The 20,888-nt window shown below is 38.8% G+C and overlaps 1 protein-coding gene, 1 long non-coding RNA gene and 1 pseudogene across 7 annotated transcripts in view; 1 reads left to right on the top strand and 2 right to left on the bottom strand.

Moving 5' to 3' along the window:
- Nucleotides 1-20,888, top strand: part of LOC138835798 (uncharacterized) — a 123,290-nt gene that overhangs the window by 69,863 nt on the left and 32,539 nt on the right. The window lies entirely within an intron of this gene.
- The window catches only part of Tdrd5 (tudor domain containing 5), an 82,907-nt gene that overhangs the window by 13,355 nt on the left and 48,664 nt on the right, over nucleotides 1-20,888 (bottom strand). For 2 of the 6 annotated variants that reach the window (XM_070034355.1, XM_070034354.1), the window contains exons 14-19: nucleotides 19,270-19,428; nucleotides 15,762-15,944; nucleotides 14,998-15,141; nucleotides 14,197-14,392; nucleotides 10,406-10,622; nucleotides 5,910-6,052 (exon numbers count right to left, since the gene is read on the bottom strand). In XM_070034355.1, coding sequence (XP_069890456.1) covers nucleotides 5,986-6,052; nucleotides 10,406-10,622; nucleotides 14,197-14,392; nucleotides 14,998-15,141; nucleotides 15,762-15,944; nucleotides 19,270-19,428 — 966 coding nt within the window. In that variant the 3' untranslated portion in view covers nucleotides 5,910-5,985. Of the gene's footprint in view, nucleotides 1-5,891; nucleotides 6,053-9,013; nucleotides 10,623-14,196; nucleotides 14,393-14,997; nucleotides 15,142-15,761; nucleotides 15,945-19,269; nucleotides 19,429-20,888 lie in introns of those variants that run through there. The other 4 variants (XM_070034357.1, XM_070034358.1, XM_070034359.1 and 1 more) reach the window with 4 other exon arrangements.
- Nucleotides 3,544-3,681, bottom strand: LOC138835649 (thymosin beta-15A pseudogene; annotated as a pseudogene).

The following is a 20,888-nucleotide window of genomic DNA, read 5'->3' on the forward strand; positions in this document are numbered from 1 at the left end:
TTCCGTGAAGATGATTTTGATATGGGTTGATTGGATGGCACTGAATCTTTCATCTCTTTGGTGACAGAACACTGGTTCTTTCGATGTGTAAGCATGGTTGTCTTTCCACATGTGTGTCCTCTTCAGTTTCTTTTTCAAATGTTTTATAATTTTTTTTTTTGGGTCCGGTCGTGGGGCCTGAACTCTGGGCCTGGGTGCTGTCCCTCAGCTCTTCAGCTCAAAGCTAGTGCTGTACCACTTGAGCCACAGCGCCACTTCCGGCTTTTTTCTTTTTGCTTATGTGGTGCTGAGGAATCGAACCCAGGGCCTCTGGCATGCAAGGCAAGCGCTCTACCACTGAGCCACCTTCCCAGCCCCATAAATGTTTTATAATTTTTGTTGTGATCTATCACTTGCTGGTTTAATTCATTCCTAGATTTTTTTGTAGCTATTTTAAATAGGATTGCTTTATTTCTCTTCTAGATACTTTATTAGCACATATCAGTGCTACCCATCTTACGTTGATTTTTGGATCCTGCAACTTTGCTGAAATCATTTTGTCAGTTGTGGGTCTTGAACTCTGGGCCTGGGCACTGTCCCTCAGCTCCTCAGCTCAAGGTGAACACTTACCACTTGAGCCATGGCACTACTTCTGGTTTTCTGGTGCTTAATTGGAGATGAGTCTCATGGACATTCCTGCCCTGGCTGGCTTTGAACTGCGATCCTCAGATCTCCGTCTCCTGAGTAGGTAGGATTAATAGGCATGAGCCACTAGCGCCTGGCTTGAAATCATTCTTTTAAAAGTTTGTGGTTTTGAGGATTTTCTGTATATGAGATCATATCATCTTCAAAGTGAAATTTTATTTCATTTGCACACTTTGAATACCCACTATTACTTTGTCTTGCCTAATTTCTCTGGATAGGATTTTAAGACCTATATTGAATAAAAATGGACATCATTGTCTTCTCCCAGGCAGGATGTTAGCTGTTGGCTTATTATAAATGGCCTTGATTATGCTTACATTCTTTGTAGGCCTAATTTGTTCAGCATTATCATAAAGTATTGCTGAATTTTATCAAATGCCATTTTTACATCAACTGAATGGACCAACATTGGTTATTTCTTCTGTGTTCTAGTGATCATGTATATTGAACCATGCTCACGCCCTTACCTGTTCTCACTCAATGATGAATAATCTTTTGTGCTTTTTTTTTCTTCATGGGACAAACTGAATTTCACTGAATTTTCATATATATATATATATATATATATATATATAATTTTTATGTGTTGTTAGATTCATTTTGCTAGTATTTTGTGGAGGGTCCATGTGTCCATGTTCTTCAAGAATATTGGTCTGCAGTCTGCTCTCTTCTGTCCTTACCCCCTTCCCCACTGTATGTTCTTATCTAGTTTTAATATCAGAGTAATTCTAGACTTGAAAATATGTGTGGAGGGCTGGGAAGGTGGCTCAGTGGTAGAGTGTTTGCCTTGCATGCGTGAAGCCCTGGGTTCGTTTCCTCAGCACCACATAAGCAGAAAAAGCCAGAAGTGGCACTGTGGCTCAAGTGGTAGAGTGCTAGCTTTGAGCTGAAGAGCTGAGGGACAGCACCTAGGAACTGAGTTCAGGCCCCACAACCGACAAAAAAAAAAAAAATGTGTGGAGGGGCTGGGAAGGTGGCTCAGTGGTAGAGCGCTTGCCTTGCATGCATGAGGCCCTGGGTTCGATTCCTCAGCACCACATAGCAAAAAAAGAAAAAAGCAGGGAGTAGCGCTGTGGCTCAAGTGGTAGAGCACTAGCCTTGAGGTGAAGAGCTGAGGGACAGCGCCCAGGCCAAGTTCAGGCCCCACAACCAGACCCCCCCCCCAAAAAATGTGTGGAAGTATTCCTGTTTGTTTGTTTTTCTTTAAATAACAAGAATTGATAGTTGTTCTTTGAATGACTGGTAGGATCCAGCAGTAAAGCCTGCTGGTTGTGGGTCTTGAAATTTTCTTTGGGACATTTTTTTGTCAGTGGTGGGTCTTGAACTCAGGTCCTGTGTGCTGTCCCTGAGCTCAAGGCTAACACGCTACCACTTGAGTCACAGTACCACTTGTAGCTTTCTAAGTTTATTGGAGACAAGTCTCACAGACATTCCTGCCTGAGCTGGCTTTGAACCACTATCCACAGATCTTGGCCTCCTGAGTAGCTAGGATTACAGGTGTGAACCACTGGTGACCAGCTAGTAGACTGTTAGTGACTCATCCTCATTGTTATTGATTTGCTCAAGTGAATATATACAGGAATTCTAGGTCATCCCTGATCATTTGTGTTTCTATGATGTCAGTTTTTTCATTAGTCTTTTAAAGGTCTATCTTGCATCTTTTTGATGAGTCAGCTATTTTTAAAAATTTAGTCTGTATTTCCTTTATTTTTTGGTATTTTTTTCCTTCTAATTTTTGGTTTGTTCTTGTCTTTCTAGTTCCTTGAGATGTAGTAACAGGTTGAGATTTTTCTGCCTTTTTTTTTTTGTTGTTGTTTGTTGTTTGTCAGTCATGGGGCCTGAACTCTGGGCCTGGGTGCTGTCTCTCAGCTCTTCAGCTCATGGCTAGTGCTCTACCACTTGAGCCACAGTGCCACTTCCAGCTTTTCCTGCTTATGTGGTGCTGAGAAATCGAACCCAGAGCCTCAGGCATGCAAGGCAAGCACTTTACCACTGAGCCACCTTCCCAGCCCCTGCTTTTTTTTTTTTTTTTTAATGTATTGAGTGGTATAAACTTTCCTGTTTAGCATGTTTTAGTATATTTTATTATGTTGTCCCTGCATCTTCATTTGGTTCAAAAAAATTTCAGTTGGATGCCAGTGGTTTAAACTTGTAATCCCAGCTATTCAAGAGAATGAATTTTTTCCTGTGTTCTACTTATTTTTTTTGGGGGGGGGGGATCATGGAGCTTGAACTCTGGGCCTGGGCGCTGTCCCTGAGCTCTTCAGCTCAAGGCGAGCTCTCTACCGCTCGAGCCACAGTGCCACTTTTGGTTTTCTAGTGGTTTATTGGAGATAGGAGTCTCACGGACTTTCCTGCCTGGGTTGGCTTTGAACTGCGATCCTCAGATTTCAGCCTCCTGAGTAGCTAAGGATTACAGGCATGAGCCACTGGTGCCTGGCTTGTTCTAGTAATTTTATGGTTTGGGGACTTACATTTTTAAAGTCTTCAATTTTGAGTTTATTTTTTTATATTTTTAATGCTTTATTGTAAATGAAAATTAAGAGACTACAAAATTATGAAACAGAAGGCACCCATTATATGTTAAACCGACTCACTCTGTAGGGAGCACAAGGACCACACCCACAAAGGTCATCAATAGTGAGATTACTGACAGCATGTCATCTACCATCTGAAATTTCACTTTAAAAACAAATTTAAGGGGACACTGGCTACTGTTGACCGCTTAGCCAGGGAATATAGAAAAGAAATCATCTACAGGTGCCTCAAGTCTCCACACATAGTTTTACAGAAATAAGCCTAAATTAAGCAAGAATGTCCGGTGATGTTGAAGCCTGCTCTTGAGAGGTAAGCTGCATTTTAGGATGTTTGATCACACTCTTTCTCCTGCTGGATAGTTTCCTTTGAAGGAAGAGTGTTTTTTTCCTCAGTATTAGTTTTCTTCAGTTTTGATCTCTCAAACTTCTCCACTTTGGACATGTCTGGCTTATCACTCATCTTGACTGGAGGCCTGGTGGCTCCCGCGAGGACGCTGGCAAGGGTAAAACACTGGCTGGCTCGGAGCCGGTTGGGTACGAGTTTATTTTTTATTATGGGTTGAAATTAGGAATTGAGGATCATGTTCAAGTCTGGTCTGGGTAAGAAAGTCCATTGAGCCTCTCTCTCATCTCCAAGTAATTGTGGAATTGTGGCTCAAGAGGTAGAATGCTAGTGTTGAGCAAAAAACCTCAGGGACAGAGATCAAAACCCAGGCCCTGAGATCAAAACCAGGACAGCACAAAAACATTTCTTTTTTTAATTTCTTCTTGGTTGCTTAGAAATGTTTGAACTACAAATATTTGTGGTTTCCAGCATTTTCTGTTACTTACTTTACATCATTCTATACTATTGACATATTAATGCAATTCTTTAGTGTTTTGAATTGGTCTTCATACTAAAGGTTGAATAACTTCTAATAATTTTTTTATAGAATAAGTCTGACAGATATTCACTTAGCTTTTGTCTGGGAACAACTTTATCATTCTTTCATTTCTAAAGATTAGTGATTCTGGGTACAGTATTCTGTCGACAGTTAAAAATGTCATGACACTCTTCTGGCCTGTAAAGTTTCTGCAGAGCAGTCTGCTGTCAGGTGCAATGTTACATGTGGTATTTGTTCCTTTTGTTTTAGAGCTTTGGGAATCTTTTCATCTTTTAAGAGCTTCATTCTATCTTGGGGGTTTGGATGGTGACCTCTGATCGTCCAACACCTGGATACTTGCATCCTCCAAGTTTAATATTCCTTTTGAATAATCTTTTAACCCTCTGGCATTTTAAAGTTTTCTTGAAAATATGAATATTCTGCCCCCAAAGTTCCTGTGAATTTAATTCTTCATTTTTCTCCTTTAAATGACTGGGTACTAAGAACCTGTCCTTAATTTTTCTGTTTTCTCTATCTTACCATTGATGCCTCCTGTTGCATTTTATTTCACTGAGTACATTTTGTAGCTGAAGAATTTTTAAAATTGTTTCTACTCTGTGAAGAGTATTTTTGTTTCCAAGACCATGGAATTTCCTTTCAATACCTGCTTTAAATTCTCAGAGCATTCTCCCACACTAACAGTTTCTGGTACTATTTATTCTGTGAGATCATAACTTGTGGAAATTCTTGATGTAGGTGTGCAATGTTATTATCTGGGCACTTCCTAATCTGCTTTTCTTGTACCTCTCTTTCCAGAGTTTCTAAGTAGGCTGCTTATTTTCTCTATACCTGCACTTACTTTTACATTTCATGCTTGGATGTGTTCCTAACTAAAGGGTAATTTGAACTCAGGTTTGTTCCAAATACCCTATTGTATTATTCAGAGACAAGACAGCACCTAGCAAGAGTAGTCTGTTGATATTAAATCTCTCTGGTGCCGAGGCAGGATTTTATGATAATTTTACCCTTTCTCAAATCAACTTTTTGAGGCACTCTTGCTGAGCTTCAGAATTCTACTGGGCTTTGGGCAGTTAGTGTGGGCAGACTATTTCCAGGTTTCTGTCATATATATTTATTTTTTAGAATCCCATTTTTTCGGGGGGGGGTGCGGTCATGGGGCTTGAACCCTGGGCCTGGGTGCTGTCCCTCAGCTCTTCAGCTCAAGGTGAGCTCTCTACCACTTGAGCCACAGCACCACTTCCGGTTTTCTGTTACTCGACTAGGAGTAACAAACCACAGACTGGTGATATCCTGAGTGGTGGATAGCTTTTACACACTGACCTAACTTGGAACCCATTTCCTCTTCTACCATGGATCCCAGGCCTTGATACAGTGGGGCAGGCCTTCAAGTAGAGTCCTTAAGTTCCCCCACAAGCCTTTTTAAAATCAGAAATAGCCCCTTCCCTACCCAAGCATGGCCAAACAAAAACAAATAAAAAGGTCTTAGGCCAAGACTTGTGGTTACTACAGGAACCCAGACTCCAAGGTGCCAGGAATTGATAGGAGAGGATGCAAAGCCACTGAAGAGAACCTACTTGTCCTTTTTGCTTTCTCTAAATGGCACTGTGATGGGAGTGGAAGCCACAGGCTCCTCCTCCTCAGGGACCTAGTCTCCACCCTTTGATAACTTCTTGGCTTGATGGTAGAGCTCATGCACATTAAATTCACGAATCACATTCTCCTCAGAGAAGGATCAAGAGACAGCTCATCCTTTCTTGTCTTGATATCAATGTGTCCATATACTTACCACACTCTGAGCCCACAACCGCCTGAGGTAGAACCAAGATCCACATTGCTGGTGGCTTATTGGCCCAAAGTCCCTGCAGTAAGCCACAGGTGATTTAGGCTGACATAGAAGTCTGACAGCAAGCCATGTCTCTTCCCCTGGCACTGAAGCTATTCCAGAAGCTCAAGAGAGAAAGGGAACAGGAAGACAAGATACATCATTCATCAAAGGCATGCTCACAGTGACCTGCTTCCTCATAATAGCCCATTCCACTGTGACTCATCAATGGATTACATTGATGCTAATACCACAAATACTAAGCTCCTTGGTTGCACCAACAACTGGAGAATGACATTTTCAACAGATGACCTTTGGGAATGGAATTTTATATTGAAACTGTGTCACAAATGGGTTCTTACAATATGTTGATGACTTTCTATCTGAAAAGACCCAAAGCCAAGCCAGTATACCATGCAGATACTGATAATTACATGACGTTTGGTACAACAAATTTGGCTTTTGATGTAAACTATTTTTTCTCTTGTTTCTGACTTGGCTGAGCCTCAGGAGTATGGATAATGACAACTAGATGACAGTTCCAGTTAGAAGCTGGATAAACTTCATTTAATTTCTTGGAGGTTTTTTTTGTTTTTGGCCAGTCCTGGGGCTTGAGCTCAGGTCCTGGGCACAGTCCCTGAGCTGCTTTTGCTCAAGGCTAGCACTCTACGACTTGAGCCACAACGCCACTTCCAGCTTTTTCTGTTTATGTGGTATTGAGGAATTGAACCCAGGGCTTCATGCATGCTAGGCAAGCATTCTACCACTAATGCACATTCCCAGCCCCTTGAAGTTGCTTTTGAAAGTGAAAATTTTGGCAAAGAAGGTTGCTACAAAGCACATTTTGTCTACCTAAGCAGATGCTCTATGACTTAAAATATTTTCTCTCCTACTCCAGGACAGTAAAGCAAAGTTCCTACTTTTCCATTTCAGAAAGGAAAGTTATGCTTATAACCAAGGAAATATGAATACTGGGTTTTGATGTATGGCCAGTGTACCAGTTCATGAAAAAGGGGCCCAGAAGTCAATTTTAAGTGTCAATTATAATACTAAATATGGGAGAAGTCCTCAACTAGGCAGATAAGTCTTTCTGTGATGTTTAAAAGTGTTTAAAGTATTGTGGTGCTGGGAGTGAGTAATACCAAAAACTTGCTAGGCTTTCTAGTGACAGACTACATTAGACAAACATATGTTAGGAATGAGCTTAAATGCAATGTAGATGGGCAGAATTTATTACTTCGGTTACTATCTTAGAAAAGGCGTAGATCTCATTGTGATCTAGGAAATGAAGTATTTTCAATGTGTGATGGCTCCTAGAAATTTAAGAATAAGACACAGTGCATGCCATCTGTGGCAATGAGAAGAATTAATTCTGAAAATATAGAAAATACATTAGCAAAGATGTATTAAGGAGCATCAATGTTAGCAGGAAACTTCAGAGAGATTTCTCTAAGACGCTGGCTTCATTCCTCATGGTATTGCCCTCTTCTTCATTGTTGGCTGTTATTTTTTCTATCCATGTTCAAGCACGTAAGGTCTTTGGCATTGGTGAGGAGGGTTTACAAAAGTTGTCTGCTGTCAAATCTATTTTTTTGGACTAAACTATTAGATGCGTATCTTTGGCACATATCATTTCAAGCATACAAGATGGAGTTGCCCTATTTTGCTATGGAAAAGGTCCTTGGATAGGAGTCAACAGATACAGAGAGTCAAACTCTGACTTTAGGCAAGCAAAACTTTCAGCCTTCACCTTTCCTCATCAAAACTCTACAGTTCTAAGTTTCAAGGTTAAGAATAGGTTGAATGCAGGCAGAAGACTTTGGTCATTTCTATGCCTTGAAACTGGCAGCTGGCATCATGGATGTGAGGTTCTGAGGGAAACGGGAGCGTATTAGTCTTGACTGTGGGCTACTGGAATTGTGTAACCTGAGTGGCTATTCGTAAGGGTCAAGAACCAGGATATTCCTCTATGTTCTTACCCTGCTCCCTCTCTCTCAGGCTCTCATCTGCTAGCCAGCATTCCTGAGGATTTTCAATACTAATTGCTCTTTCACACATGTTTAAAGGGTAGGTGTCAATCCATTTTTAGACAATAAATTGTAACTGTATGTAAACCACAGGGCATCTACATACTTCCCTCCCTCCATTTTTTCAGATATTCTCATTATATAGCTGAAGCTGGCCTGTAACTCTCAATCCTCCTGCCTCAATTACTGAGATCTGGGATTATAGGTGGTTTCTTCTGTACACTCATTCCTGGCCTTATACAGAAATATTTTCAAATAGCCTACTAAATTTGATGTTTTGGGTGAGTTAATTACCAAACAATGCCCACACTAGGGACAAAATAGGTAAGCAGGTTCACATAGTCAAAGCCAAGTAATAAAAATATATATGTCTGTCAAAGGTTCATTCTTAATTCTAACTTAAGATGTTGCGTGCTAACCACTCACTTATCAATTTGAGATGGCTCTAAGATTCTCTACCCAACAATTTGCAAAAGAATAGGAGCCTGGAAAGCCCGAGTGGAGTTATTTCCTAATTTCTAACTTTCAGAATATACAATTAGTTCCTGTCAGGTTATAAATTCAATGGTCAGATTTAGGCCAAATTGAACATAGTGGCTCTGTCTATGGCCATACCACCCTGAACATGCCTGATCTCCTCTGAACATAGTGGCTCAAGTTTGAAATCCTACTTTAAAGAGGAATTTCAAAAGGCGTTATTTAAACATGAAAAACAGCACTTCATCTCATGAATATTGCATATGGTATTTAACCCTTTAATGACCATACCATTCTCTAATAACAGTGTTTGAAAAATAATAAAAATCCCCAATGGGAGCCCACTGAAACTGTTGGAACAACTATTAGTGCTATATCCGGATACTTTATAGTCTTTTGTCAGTGTATCATCATTCTTATATGTTATATATTAGACTGAAAAGTAAATCTGGAGTTTAGATCTTAAACATTCTAAGGATTAAGAAGAAAATCAAAGATTTTGGGTTTGGCTTTATGATTACTTAACTTGCTTTGGCCAACAGTACCTTAAGTGTGCTTCTATATTTATTGCTATCCCATTTTCTTTCTTGGCATGTGTACTATATAACAAGCAGTATTCTCATTTTACAAAAAGGAGACCAGGCATGTCACATTATATGCAACATGTTAGCAATTTTATTTTTTCCATGCCGGTTTCTGGGGCTTGAGCACATCTCTGTTCTGGATTCTGGCTGGCTAACTGGCTTTGAACTGCAATCCTCTAGGTCAGAGCCTCCTGTGCACAGTAAGAAATGATTCTATACTAGAAATAATCTTTATTAAAATTTGGGGATAAGTCTGGCATTTTAGCACAAAAACGTCCCTCAATTTTACTTGTCTATGATTTGTCAGTCTTTTGCACACTATAAGAACATGTCTAAAGCCAGGCGCTGGTGGCTCATGCCTGTAATCCTAGCTACTCTCCTGAGATCTGAGGATTGCAGTTCAAAGGCAGCCTAAAGGAAAGTCAGTAAGACTCTTATCTCCAATAAACCATTCAGAAAAGCGGTGCTGTGGCTCAAATGGAAGAGTGCTAGTCTTGAACTGAAGGGCTGAGGAACACACCCAGGCCCAGAGTTCAAGCCCCACCACCACTAACAACAACAAAAGTCTAAATGCTTAAAGAATACTACTGCTGCTGGGCATAGTGGGGTATGCCTGCAATCTCAGCTACTTGGTAGGCAGAGATCAGGAGAATTAGTATGAGGTCAGCCAAGCCAAAAATGGGACACCAATCTCAATCAAGATGGTTTTATTGGTTGTTAGTCCCCGCTGCACAGGAAGCATAGACAGGATTGTGGTGCAAGGCCAGCCCCACACACAAAAAATAGACCCAATCTAAATAACAAGCTGGAGGCATACCTCAAGTAGTACAGTACCTGTAGTCATTAGTTCAAAACCCTTGTACCACAAAAAGTGACAAGCAGGGAATTTTAGACATGACTCAACTATGTCTCAGGTATTTATTCTGAAAAATAGCCTTTCTTAATTTTTAGGAATGGGGGTACAAAGTACATGGACAGGTTTAGTTGACATAGTTACATAGTTTGGTTGAAATAAATGGTGCTCTATGATAGAAAACCTAAGATTTTAAAGATTCAAACATTCTCTTTCTGGAGATAGGTAAGAATACTTTTGTCTTGCTAAATATGGATCACAAAACATCAGATTTTCGGTTTTCATTTATCAGTGATGATATGTACAAGAAACATTTATAGAAACAAAAACTCCTTTGAACTGTTGCATTAAAAATAAAGGTGAACAAAATCATACACAATGAAATAAAATCATGAAAATGAAATAAAAATCAACATCCACTCAGCTAAGTGAACAGCAAACTTGAACTAGAAGACAAAACCTCACTACAAATGCTATTTCTCTCCAGCCGCCTCCCCGCCCTGCCCCGCGTGCTGCCACCCTTTCATACTAGGGTACCAGTGCAAGAGGCTCGTGGATGTAGCCAGCCGGGCAGCAGCTCCTAAGGCAGCAGTGGCTGTGCTTCGAGGAATGTAGAGCTTCTGAGAAATCTGGTGCGTGGGAGACAAAATCAGAGAGAGCTGGTCTATGCCACCTTGACTCTTGTCCTTGAACACAGTGACAGCATCATTACTAGAAAAATCTTCATTCTTTATGCTCCCTGGAGAGCTCTCCACTAAAAATGAGAGAAAACAGGAATCTTTTCAAGAGGTTTTCAAATCAGTCTTTACCAACATGTCGTACAACCACCATCTGTTAGGTGGTGATAACAACCAATAGCCAAGCAGAGAGGCTGAGTCAGAAACTAGGCAACAAAAAGAAACATGAATCGGAAGAATATTTCAGAATTGTATAAATTCATATCCAGTAAGTTCTTTCAGCACTGAGAAAAATGGTATCCCCTAGGCATTTCTTATTGCCAGTGGTTCCAATGAAAAGTCTCTGCCAATAAGAACAAAATCATAAAAAAAAAAAGAACAAAATCATACTAGACTGGGAACTAACAAGAACTAGTCATCACATTAAATTATCACCATACCACACACATTAGTGTGTAGTGTAGAAATGACCAAGAAAGAGGATGTTATACATTCTTAGAAGGTGAAGTAGCTGGTCTATGTGCCTGCCACAGTGAGAGGAGAGGAGGAAAGTAGTTCTTCATCTAAGATAACATGCTTCTTATATTCGCTTGGCATAGTGGTACATTCCTGTAATCCCAAATCCTTGGAGGAAAACCCAAGCTGAGGCAGGAGGATAATGAGTTTGACTGAGCCAGACTGGGGGGGTGGGGAGGAGAATACCTGCTTTAAAAAATTCAGCAACAGTGCCATGACAGGCACTGCTGTCAATCTTAAAAACAGATTTCAAAACTTTAGAGCAGGGCTGGGAAGGTGGCTCAGTGGTAGAGTGCTTGCCTCGCATCGAACCTTGGTTCGATTCCTCGACACCACATAAGCAAAAAGAAAAAAGCCGGAAGTGGTGCTGTGGCTCAAGTGGTAGAGCGCTAGCCTTGAGCTGAAGAGCTGAGGGACAGCGCCCAGACCCAGAGTTCAGGCCCCACAACCGGACCCCCACCCCCCCAAAAACAATTTTAAAGCTAAAGTAGGCATAGTGCAATTCTTTATAGTTTTTTATGTTCAGTTATGTTAAAGAGGATTTGTTCCATTTGTTAATGAAATTCTAAAGTACAAAACTAATGCTCACAGAGAGAAAAGGAGATATTTCTAATGAAAAAATGTAGTTTTATAAGAGATACTAGATGAGTTCATATTTTAAAAGGTATCTATCTATCTATCTGAATGAATGGAAGCAAGAACAAATGGCCAAAGAAGAGTAGCAAAATGCCTACGTTCAGCCAGATTGAACAGGAATTGTATATATTCTCCCCCACTACAGAACTAGGAACCTGGAAGGATTGTATGGAGCAACTTAAGACTAGTGCAGGACAGTGATGCCTAAGAGAAGGGAAACAAATTAGAGGCGCTTTCACTTACTCCTAGAAAAAATGTTCAGGTTATGAATATAGGAAAAGAAGTGCAGGCTGAGTGTGAGGCCTTCCTCAGAAGACAAAGTTCAATATTGAGGGAGGACAGCTATCTAGAATTTGTGAGTATAAAGCTCCAGGAGAGAGCAGCTATAGAGGGCAAAGAGCTGGGGACCTATAGCAAGAGATCTTACACTTAGACTGAGCAGTGATCTGCTTCCTGTGCAAAAAAACTGCTCAGGCCAGCATAGGGTACCACCTCAAAATAGTGGGACAAACAATTATAAGAACTTGCATCAAGCCCCAACCATTTTGAATTCTCACCTACTACAGTGGAAATGACATGTTAATACATGTGACATCAAATCCCAACCAGTATCCTGAGAAACAGCAGTTAGTACCCAGACTAAAAAGTCTGTCCCAGTACAGCCTAATAAAAAAAACAAACACAAAGAAGCTGGGCAGTTGTGGCTCACACCTATAATTCTAGCTACTCAGGAAGCTGAGATTTGAGGATTACAGTTGGAAGCCAGCCCAGATAGGGAAGTCTGTGAGAATCTAATTAATCTCAGAAAAAGCCAGAAATGGCACAGTGGCTTAGTAGTAGAATGCGAACTTTGAGCAAATAGTAGCTCAAGGACAGCGTCCAAGCCCTAGGACTGGCGGAAAAAAAAAAAATCCACAAAGAATCAAACCAATCGAGACCAAACTGCATGTCATTTATACAAAAATCTATTGATGCAGATAGGAAAAATGAAATATAATCAAAGCAGGGTACTACCAAGAGGGTGCAGATAGGAAAAATGAAATATAATTAAAGCAGGGTACTATCAACAGGGTGAAAAGTCCTAATAAAGCTTCAAAATATTTGAAGCAAAACCTTAGAAAACTGACAATCCACTATAACGGGAAAGTTCAACAATTACATCTTTAATACATGAGCAAAAGTTATATAGAATACAACACTATCAATTGATCTACCCATTGTCAGTTTGTACATTGTTCTATAGAGCATGAGCGCTGGTGGCTCACACCTGTAATCCTAGCTACTCTAGAGGCGGAGATCTGAGGATTGTGGTTCAAAGCCAACCCAGGACAGGAAAGTCTGTGAGACTCTATCTCCGATAAACCACTCAGAAAACCAGAAGTGTTAGAGTGCTTGCCTTGAGCTGAAGAGCTGAGTGGCAATGCCCAGGCCCAGAATTCAAGTTCCACAACCGACAAAAAAAAAAAAAAAGAACCTACTCTAGGCTATTAAATATCAACAATTAAAAGGTTTGAGAGAATTTTTTCTTTGATCACAATCAAGTTACTTAGAAATCAATAATTATAAAAAAGTAATGATTGACACCTGGGATGGAGAAAAGTATATTATTGGAAGGTAATAAGGAATAAAGATGAATGGCAAGTACATGAAAGATTGTTATTGGAAAGTAATAAACAAAGATATGAATGGCAAGTCCACAAAAAGATTGCCAATATCATAGTAAACAAAAATGCAAATTATAATACTGCTTCTGCCAAAATTAAAATAGATAAAAAATACCATCTGGTGGCTGAGGACCAACTGGAACTTTTACTTCTGACTGAAGAAATGTGAATTATAAGGCCATTTTAGAAAACAGTTATTATATGGTCCAGAAAATTTAGTTACAGATAAATGAAATCATAACATTTTGGTAAATGAAAGAAGCCAGACATAAAAACTATTTACATGATTCTAGGCAGTGACAGGTTCAGAGGCCAGTAAATAGGTGGGGGACTGACTACAAAGAGGTGCAAGGGCACTTTTCAGGTTGCTACAAATACTATGAGTGTATGCACTTGTTGAGAACCATTTGAAAATGGCACATTTTGCTCTATATAAATATGAAACCAGCTATAAAAACAGTAGTGGCTCACACCTATAATCCTAGCTACTCAGGAGGCTGAGATCTGAGGATTGTGGGTCAAAGCCAGCCCAGACAGGAAAGTCTTCAATTAACCACCAGAAAATCAGAAGTGGTTCTGTGGCTCAAGGGGTAGAGTGCTTACCTTGAGCTGAAGTGCTCAGGGACAGCACCCAGGCCCCAGAATACAAGGCCCATGACAGACCCCCCCCCAAAAAAAAGTCAACAACAACAAAAGAAGATAGGTCTTAGGACAAATGTTTGTTAATGTCAGCAATCTTTCAAGAAATGTTCCGAGAAAGGTTAAGTGAAGATTTTTAGCAACACAGCTACAATGTATTTGTCAAGTGTGAGCACACAATTATATGTAAACCTACCAGATGGAGAGAATTTTTCTGGAGAGTCATCCATTGCAGGAGTTGAATTGGACAACTGTGTGGACAACTGACTGTATTTTGGTTGAGTCTTAATGTGTCTAGTTTCAAACTGGATCCCTTCTGTCGATAGCTGTGATGGGGTAAGAGAGATGTAGAGTTCCTCCAGTTTAGGCAGTGTGGAAGAATCCAAAGGACCCTTTTAAGTTTGTTAAAAAATGGAGCAAAGAAAGTGACATGAATTAAGTCTTTTTTGTTTCCTTACTCAAAACACAAATATTTTCATATAATAAAACTTTCAAAAAGCTAGATGTTCAGATCAAGCTCTTCTCAACATATAATGTTCATAATAATGTTCACATTACAATATATGCAAATATGATACATCAGTGAGGAGCAGTCAGATCACAGAAATGATCATGAAAGCTACTTAGTCATAATTAAATAATCTAGAGAGAAAATGGTATAAGCTTTTCTGCTGGTTTCAAGATGCTCCTTATATATTTGAGAAACAAATGGTTTTTTTTTTTTTTTTTGCCATGGTTAATGCTTTCTGCCAAAACAGTATGGTACTGGTCTATACTGAGGAAGATACCTAAGTTATGGGAGGAACCTATTTATCCCTATGTGAGTTTAATCAACTTTTTAGTTCTGGGTCTAACATTATCTTCTGAAGGAGACAAAAACTATATTAAAATTAATTTAAATCCCATTATGTATTTTATGTATCAGTATCCTACCAAATGCTAAGAGCCATCATTTTTACTCTGAAAACCATCACAGTAACACTCACTACATATTTACCATTTCAATTCTGGCTGTGCCAGTATTTTTTTCTTGAGCAGCCAGCCCTTCTGCTTTCTGAATTTCTATATTCATTCCATTAACAAGGCCTGAATGTTGCCCTGAACCATCCCATACATCTTCAGATGGAGAAAAACACCAGTCCTAAAGAAAGAAAAAATATGCAACAATAAACAAGTAACAGTGATACACCAGCCTAGAACAGAATGACTTGGGCTTGGAAGGTAATGTGACTTTTCTCATTGCCTCACTGTACCCAATATCTTAAGCCCTTGGGTCTAATCTCATAAAAATAAATACAGGGTTTACTACCACTTTTCTGCCTAGATGCTTTTTTTTATGATTAACATTTAAAAGGTACAGATAAATACTAAGGAACATTTCTAAGGCCTATTTCTTCATTCTTATAACTGTAGGAAAGTTAGTTAAATTTCAGTCATACACTTAGGTACAATTAGCAACTATCCTGACTGCAGAAACTCCAAGAATAATCCAACAAAAATAAAATTAGAGAAAATAATTAAATTGCTAAAGCTCTGACTAGGGGTCAATGATAAAAATAGAAATCATTAATACTTAAAATGTCAACTATTCAAATAGTCTTTCATATCTCTCTATTCTAGCCTTTACTACCACCACTTAAAAAAACTTTCATAACTTCTTTTAAATTATAGCCTGACCAATCCTCATAGCTTTCTCAAGGCCAATTAAATATGAATTTTCTTTTTCCCAGTATTGATTTGGTGTTATTCTTAGGATCTAACCTTCTGTGGTATTTCTTCACATGATGAGTACTGTTCCTTTCCAGCAAGGCTTGAGGTGAACAGATGGGGGACAGCAGCGTCACCTTTTCCCATTCTAGCCCGCAGTGGTAACCAGTTCTCATCCCAAATATCATCACCTGTGGTCACTGATTCCAGGCATGGCATTCCAGTAGGAATCTCATCCTAGAAGGCATCAGAACACAAAGGAAATCATGGCTTATACTTCTTATACAGCATAGTTTAAAATTTAGGTTTACAATTTTGTCTCTTAGTAGGGAAGACAGTATAAATACACCAAAGCGTCAAACCCATGGTCAAAAAGGACCCAAAGGAAAAACTGCTATCTGCATCCTGGATATAGGAAAGCAAACAACTAGTTAAGGAATACTCAGAAAGTGCAATAATCCAAATTCAGGAGAATTTTAGAAGTGAACTTTTTAGGAGTGTAAAAGGGAACTGGAAATTAAGAGCTGTACTATCTACAAACAGCCTTCCCTATCCAAGAACTCAAGCACCTACCTCTCTTCCAACTGTGGAAGACCAGAGGGCCTTCTGGAGAGTCAAAAGGTTTCTAAAGGGTAAAACTGAGTGTGACACAAACATAAGAAAAGTTCTGGTTGTTACATAGTTTGCCACAGTGATGGAAAGTTAAGAGAAACAATGTAAAAGGAGAAAAAGTTTGTTTTGCTTCATGCTTTCAGAAATTTCAGTTTCTGGTTTTGCATCTATTGCTATAGGACTAAAGCAAAGCACAATATACAGCAGTGGGCAAAAAAAAAACACACACCACCCTTCAAAGACATGCCCCCAATGAGCTATTCCCTCCAACTAGGCCCTGCATCTGAAAGTTTTTACCATTATATTTGATATACACTATGTAAAAGTTAAACTGCATAACTTGAGGGTAGAGATGGAATGGGAAAAGATGAGGAAGAACACTAGAGGGGTGACATTAATCACGATGCATTGTGTTCATAACCTTACTTCTGGTACAGCTATTTAATAAAAATATTTTTAAATTACAAAAATTTTCAGCCTCAAGATTTTCCTTCCTTCTCCAATCACTCTCCCAATTGAACACTTCTGTCTGCAAATTGAGCAGCTTTCTCACTTATACTTCATCTATTGCTATTTATCCACCCACAATCCTTTGTTAGCTATGTAATTTGTAGATAACTGGATTGCCAGATCATTTTTGTTTACTTTGTTTTTATTAGTTGGTTTATCTTTTATTCTCTTTTGCTTCTCTTTCCCAGTATATCATTACCTAGACTTTTCTACCTATTTTTAACTGTCATTACCCCACCACCACCTTCTAATAACTGTAGCTGCTACCTTTTCCTAGTCTTCTAATAGCATATACCTTGTGACTATAATAGGCCTATCCCCCAATCACCATTCCATTACTATGCTTATTATTAAAGGTCTTCTTTTTCACACACGCGCACACACGCGCACACACACACACACACACACACACAGACACTTTGCTTCTGTATTTCAACATACTGGAACAGTAGTGATGATTTGTCATTACTAGGAACTGTTGTGATCTCAGGGTGTATATTATCTGACTTCCTCCAAGCTACGCTTCTTTTCCCTGAATAGCACATTGGACCCAGCACTTAAACGAGGGTGGCCAAATCTTTGACTACTGAACCATGACCTCTCCCAGGATAGCAATAAGAATTCACCATAACCCTGTTACTACTCAATTGTATCCAAACACTAGGACATTTCCAACCAAAAGATCCTATGAGATTACACTCTCCCCCCACCCAAAACCTTGCATGCAAATGTATAAATACCAACAGAGAAATACTAGTAAAATGAAAAAAAAACCTAAGGAAACATGTCTCCTTCAGATGCCAACAATTTCACAACAAAGGAACTAAATGAAAGTGAAGTGGATTAAATTTCGAACAATGTACTCCAAAGAATGACAAGAACGATAAAAGTGGAGGAATCAAAACAAACAGGTGACAAAGAGAATTACAACAAACAAATGAACTAAAGTAGACAATGTAAGATATAAAAGAATTTAATAAAGATATAGACAGCCTGAAAAAATGAAATTTTAAAAGAAAAAAACCCTAAAAACCCAAATACCTAAAATCTTGCTAGTAGATTAGAACAAGTTGAAAAATGCAGAATAATGATAAATTAGGGAAACCAAATTAGTTAAAACACAAAGGAAAAATAAATGAAACAAGAAAGAGCTATGAAACAGCATTGAAAGACTATGAATTATGGGTATAGAAAAGATAAAAATTAAGATAAGATAGATATTTAATAAAATTTTTCCTATCTTGAGACTCTCACCCAGGTACTAGAGGTCCTACAGAAAAAAACACCCCAGACAAATTAAAATGAGAACAAATAAAGAATATTAAGGCAGGTGCTGGTGGCTCATGCCTATCATCCTAGCTGATCAGGAGGCTGAGATCTGAGGATTGTGGTTCAAAGCCATTCTAGGCAGGAAAGTCTGTGAGACTCTTTTCTCCACTAAACTACTCAAAAAAGCTAGAAGTGGTACTGTGGCTCAAGTGGCAGAGTGCTAACCTTGAGCAAATGAAGCTCAGGGACAGCACCCAGGCCCAGAGTTCAAGCCCCAGGACCAGGGGGAAAAAGAATATTGAAGCTGCAAAGAAGTGACAGGTTATTTGTATCAACAAACTTAATAGATTTCTCAACACAAACGCTAAAAGAGCAAGGTATATATGAAATGACATCATTCCAGCCCTGAAATATAATTACCAACTTCTAGTGTTTTGTTTTAGTCAGTCATGGGGCTTGAACTAGAAGCCTGAGCACTGAGATCTTTTGCTCAAGACTAGTCTCTACCACTTTGAGTCACAGTGCCACTTCTGGTTTCTGGTAGTTAACTGGAAATAAAGTCTCACAGATTTCCTGCCTGGGCTGGCAACCCCCTGAGTAGCTAGGATTATAAGTGGGAGCGACCAGTGCTCACCTCAGCGTAGTGTATCTAGTAAAGCTATCCTTTATAGTTGAATTTACAGTCATAATGAACAGAGATTAAGTCATAAGCATGTTTTCCCATGGAAGTTTTTTTGTATTTTGTTTTTTCTGTACAGTCCTGGGACTTGAACTTAGGAGGCTAAGTATTCTATCACTTGAGCCACAGTTCTCTTCTTCCAGCTTTTTGGAGGTTAACTAGAAACAAGAGTCTCATGAACTTTCTTGCCCAGCTGACTTTGAACCACAATCCTCAGATATATTAGTTGACTTGACTCCCAGCTTCCAGTTCCGAATAGTAATCTGCACGCTCAAGCTAGATAATGCTTTCTCTTTCCTGTTATATTGCATTGCTTTAGTCCTGGTGACTATCAAAGAGAGACTGTAATTCATCTTTGAGAGATGAGGTATGACACCAAAAGTAGTGGTACTCAGCCATTTTATTCTAAGTCCTCTTCGTTTATGAATTACTTATATTAATTACATTTTTAAAAATAAAAAAGATACTACCTGTTCCCTTTCCTTCTCTTACCTCATTGTCTTCCTTCAGGTTGTTTGGCTCCAGGATGGCCCACTTAGGATCTTCTTCACAGCTCTTATGGGTTTTCAATGGATTAAACTCAGAATCATTTAATAGTTCCATTGGCACAGATTTAAGGTCACTTAAAGACTTTTCATTATTAACATCCTGCTAGTAGCACAAAAGAAAAGTTTTGTTTTCAATATTAATGCTGTTTCCAAGGTCTATGTATTTATATATTTTAGAGGGTATCTTTTACTTTAGTTCATACAAATGTGTTATTCTAATTTATCATGACCCTAGGTTTCCCATCTGTTAAAGTATTTCAGGCATTTTTTGAGCATGTATTACCAAATCTCTTAAAGGAAGTAAAAATATAAAGGGAAAGCAATCAGATAATCACAGTGCACAGTCTTCTGAGTGCAGTCATCATAAAGATATGTTCAAAATATTCAGAGAGAAGGGGAGGTGGTTGAGAAGTTGCAATGAAGAAGATAACACAATCTGCAAAGACACTTAAAACACAGGAGGAATCATCAGAGGACTAGGTCTACTACACAAAATGCAAACTGAGGTAACAAAGAAGAGTTTTCTTTCTTTTTGGTGGAAAGGCTAGTCATTTCTAGGATTGAATTATGATTATCTGAAGGTATCAGATAAGGAAATATTCTAAAAATGTTAAAAATGTTAAATTCTTAAAAAAGGTTAAATTCAATTAACTGAAGAAATAATTTTTCTTTAGCAATGATACTTAAGTAAAATTTGGGCTTGTTATGGGTCAAACAAGTTTGATTTCAACATTAACTAGAAATCTAAAATTCTTATACTATATTTTGATATGCGGCAGGAATAGTCATATTTTATTTGTGATAAGGTTTTGATGTACCGCCCAAGTTGATCTTGAGTTTATAATGCTGTTAGAATTACATGTGTCCTTCACCAGGCCCTAGCTCACACTCAGTCTTGACATTTTACCTTTTTTAATTAGTATCTACTGAAATCATACTAATACACACATATGTAATTCATACTGAACATTACTTTTTATTTAAAGAACATACAATGCTTTGTTATATCAACAAACAAAATATTCCTGGACCTCAGCCACCAGTATCTTTTGTCCTAAGGAACACAAGACTCAAGAGGATTGATTTAAAAAGTGGCATGCTGGACAAGCACAGGCCCTAAGTTCAAATGCTAGGCCAAAAAAGAAAAAGAATAGGGAAAACAAACCAGAAACTAGTCATAGCGGTACCTGCCTGTAATTCTAGCTTCTTGGGAGGCTTCTTGGGAGGCATACTTAGAAGAAAAGAGTTCAAAAACAAGATATAAAAAGGAGAATTCTGAGGAATGGTTCAAGAGGTAGAGCACTTGCCTAGCATATCTAATGCCATGGGTTCACAGCATGCATGAAAAAAGGAAAAGCACATTAAAAAACCCCTGAAGTTTTTACTATGGTGTCACTTTCCCTTTAGCCTGGGTGAATTGTTATGAAGATTAAATTAGCTAATATATTGTGAATGTATGACAATGCCAGTGATGTAATATAACACATCATATTACTGTGGAAGGGAGAATTGGCAACATGTTTACATGACACAAACAATAGTTGAGAAAGACCCTGGAGTAGT

The sequence above is a fragment of the Dipodomys merriami genome, unplaced genomic scaffold (genome assembly GCF_024711535.1).
Source record: "Dipodomys merriami isolate MVZ:Mamm:240054 unplaced genomic scaffold, mDipMer1.0.p SCAF_24, whole genome shotgun sequence".
Taxonomy (NCBI): domain Eukaryota; kingdom Metazoa; phylum Chordata; class Mammalia; order Rodentia; family Heteromyidae; genus Dipodomys; species Dipodomys merriami.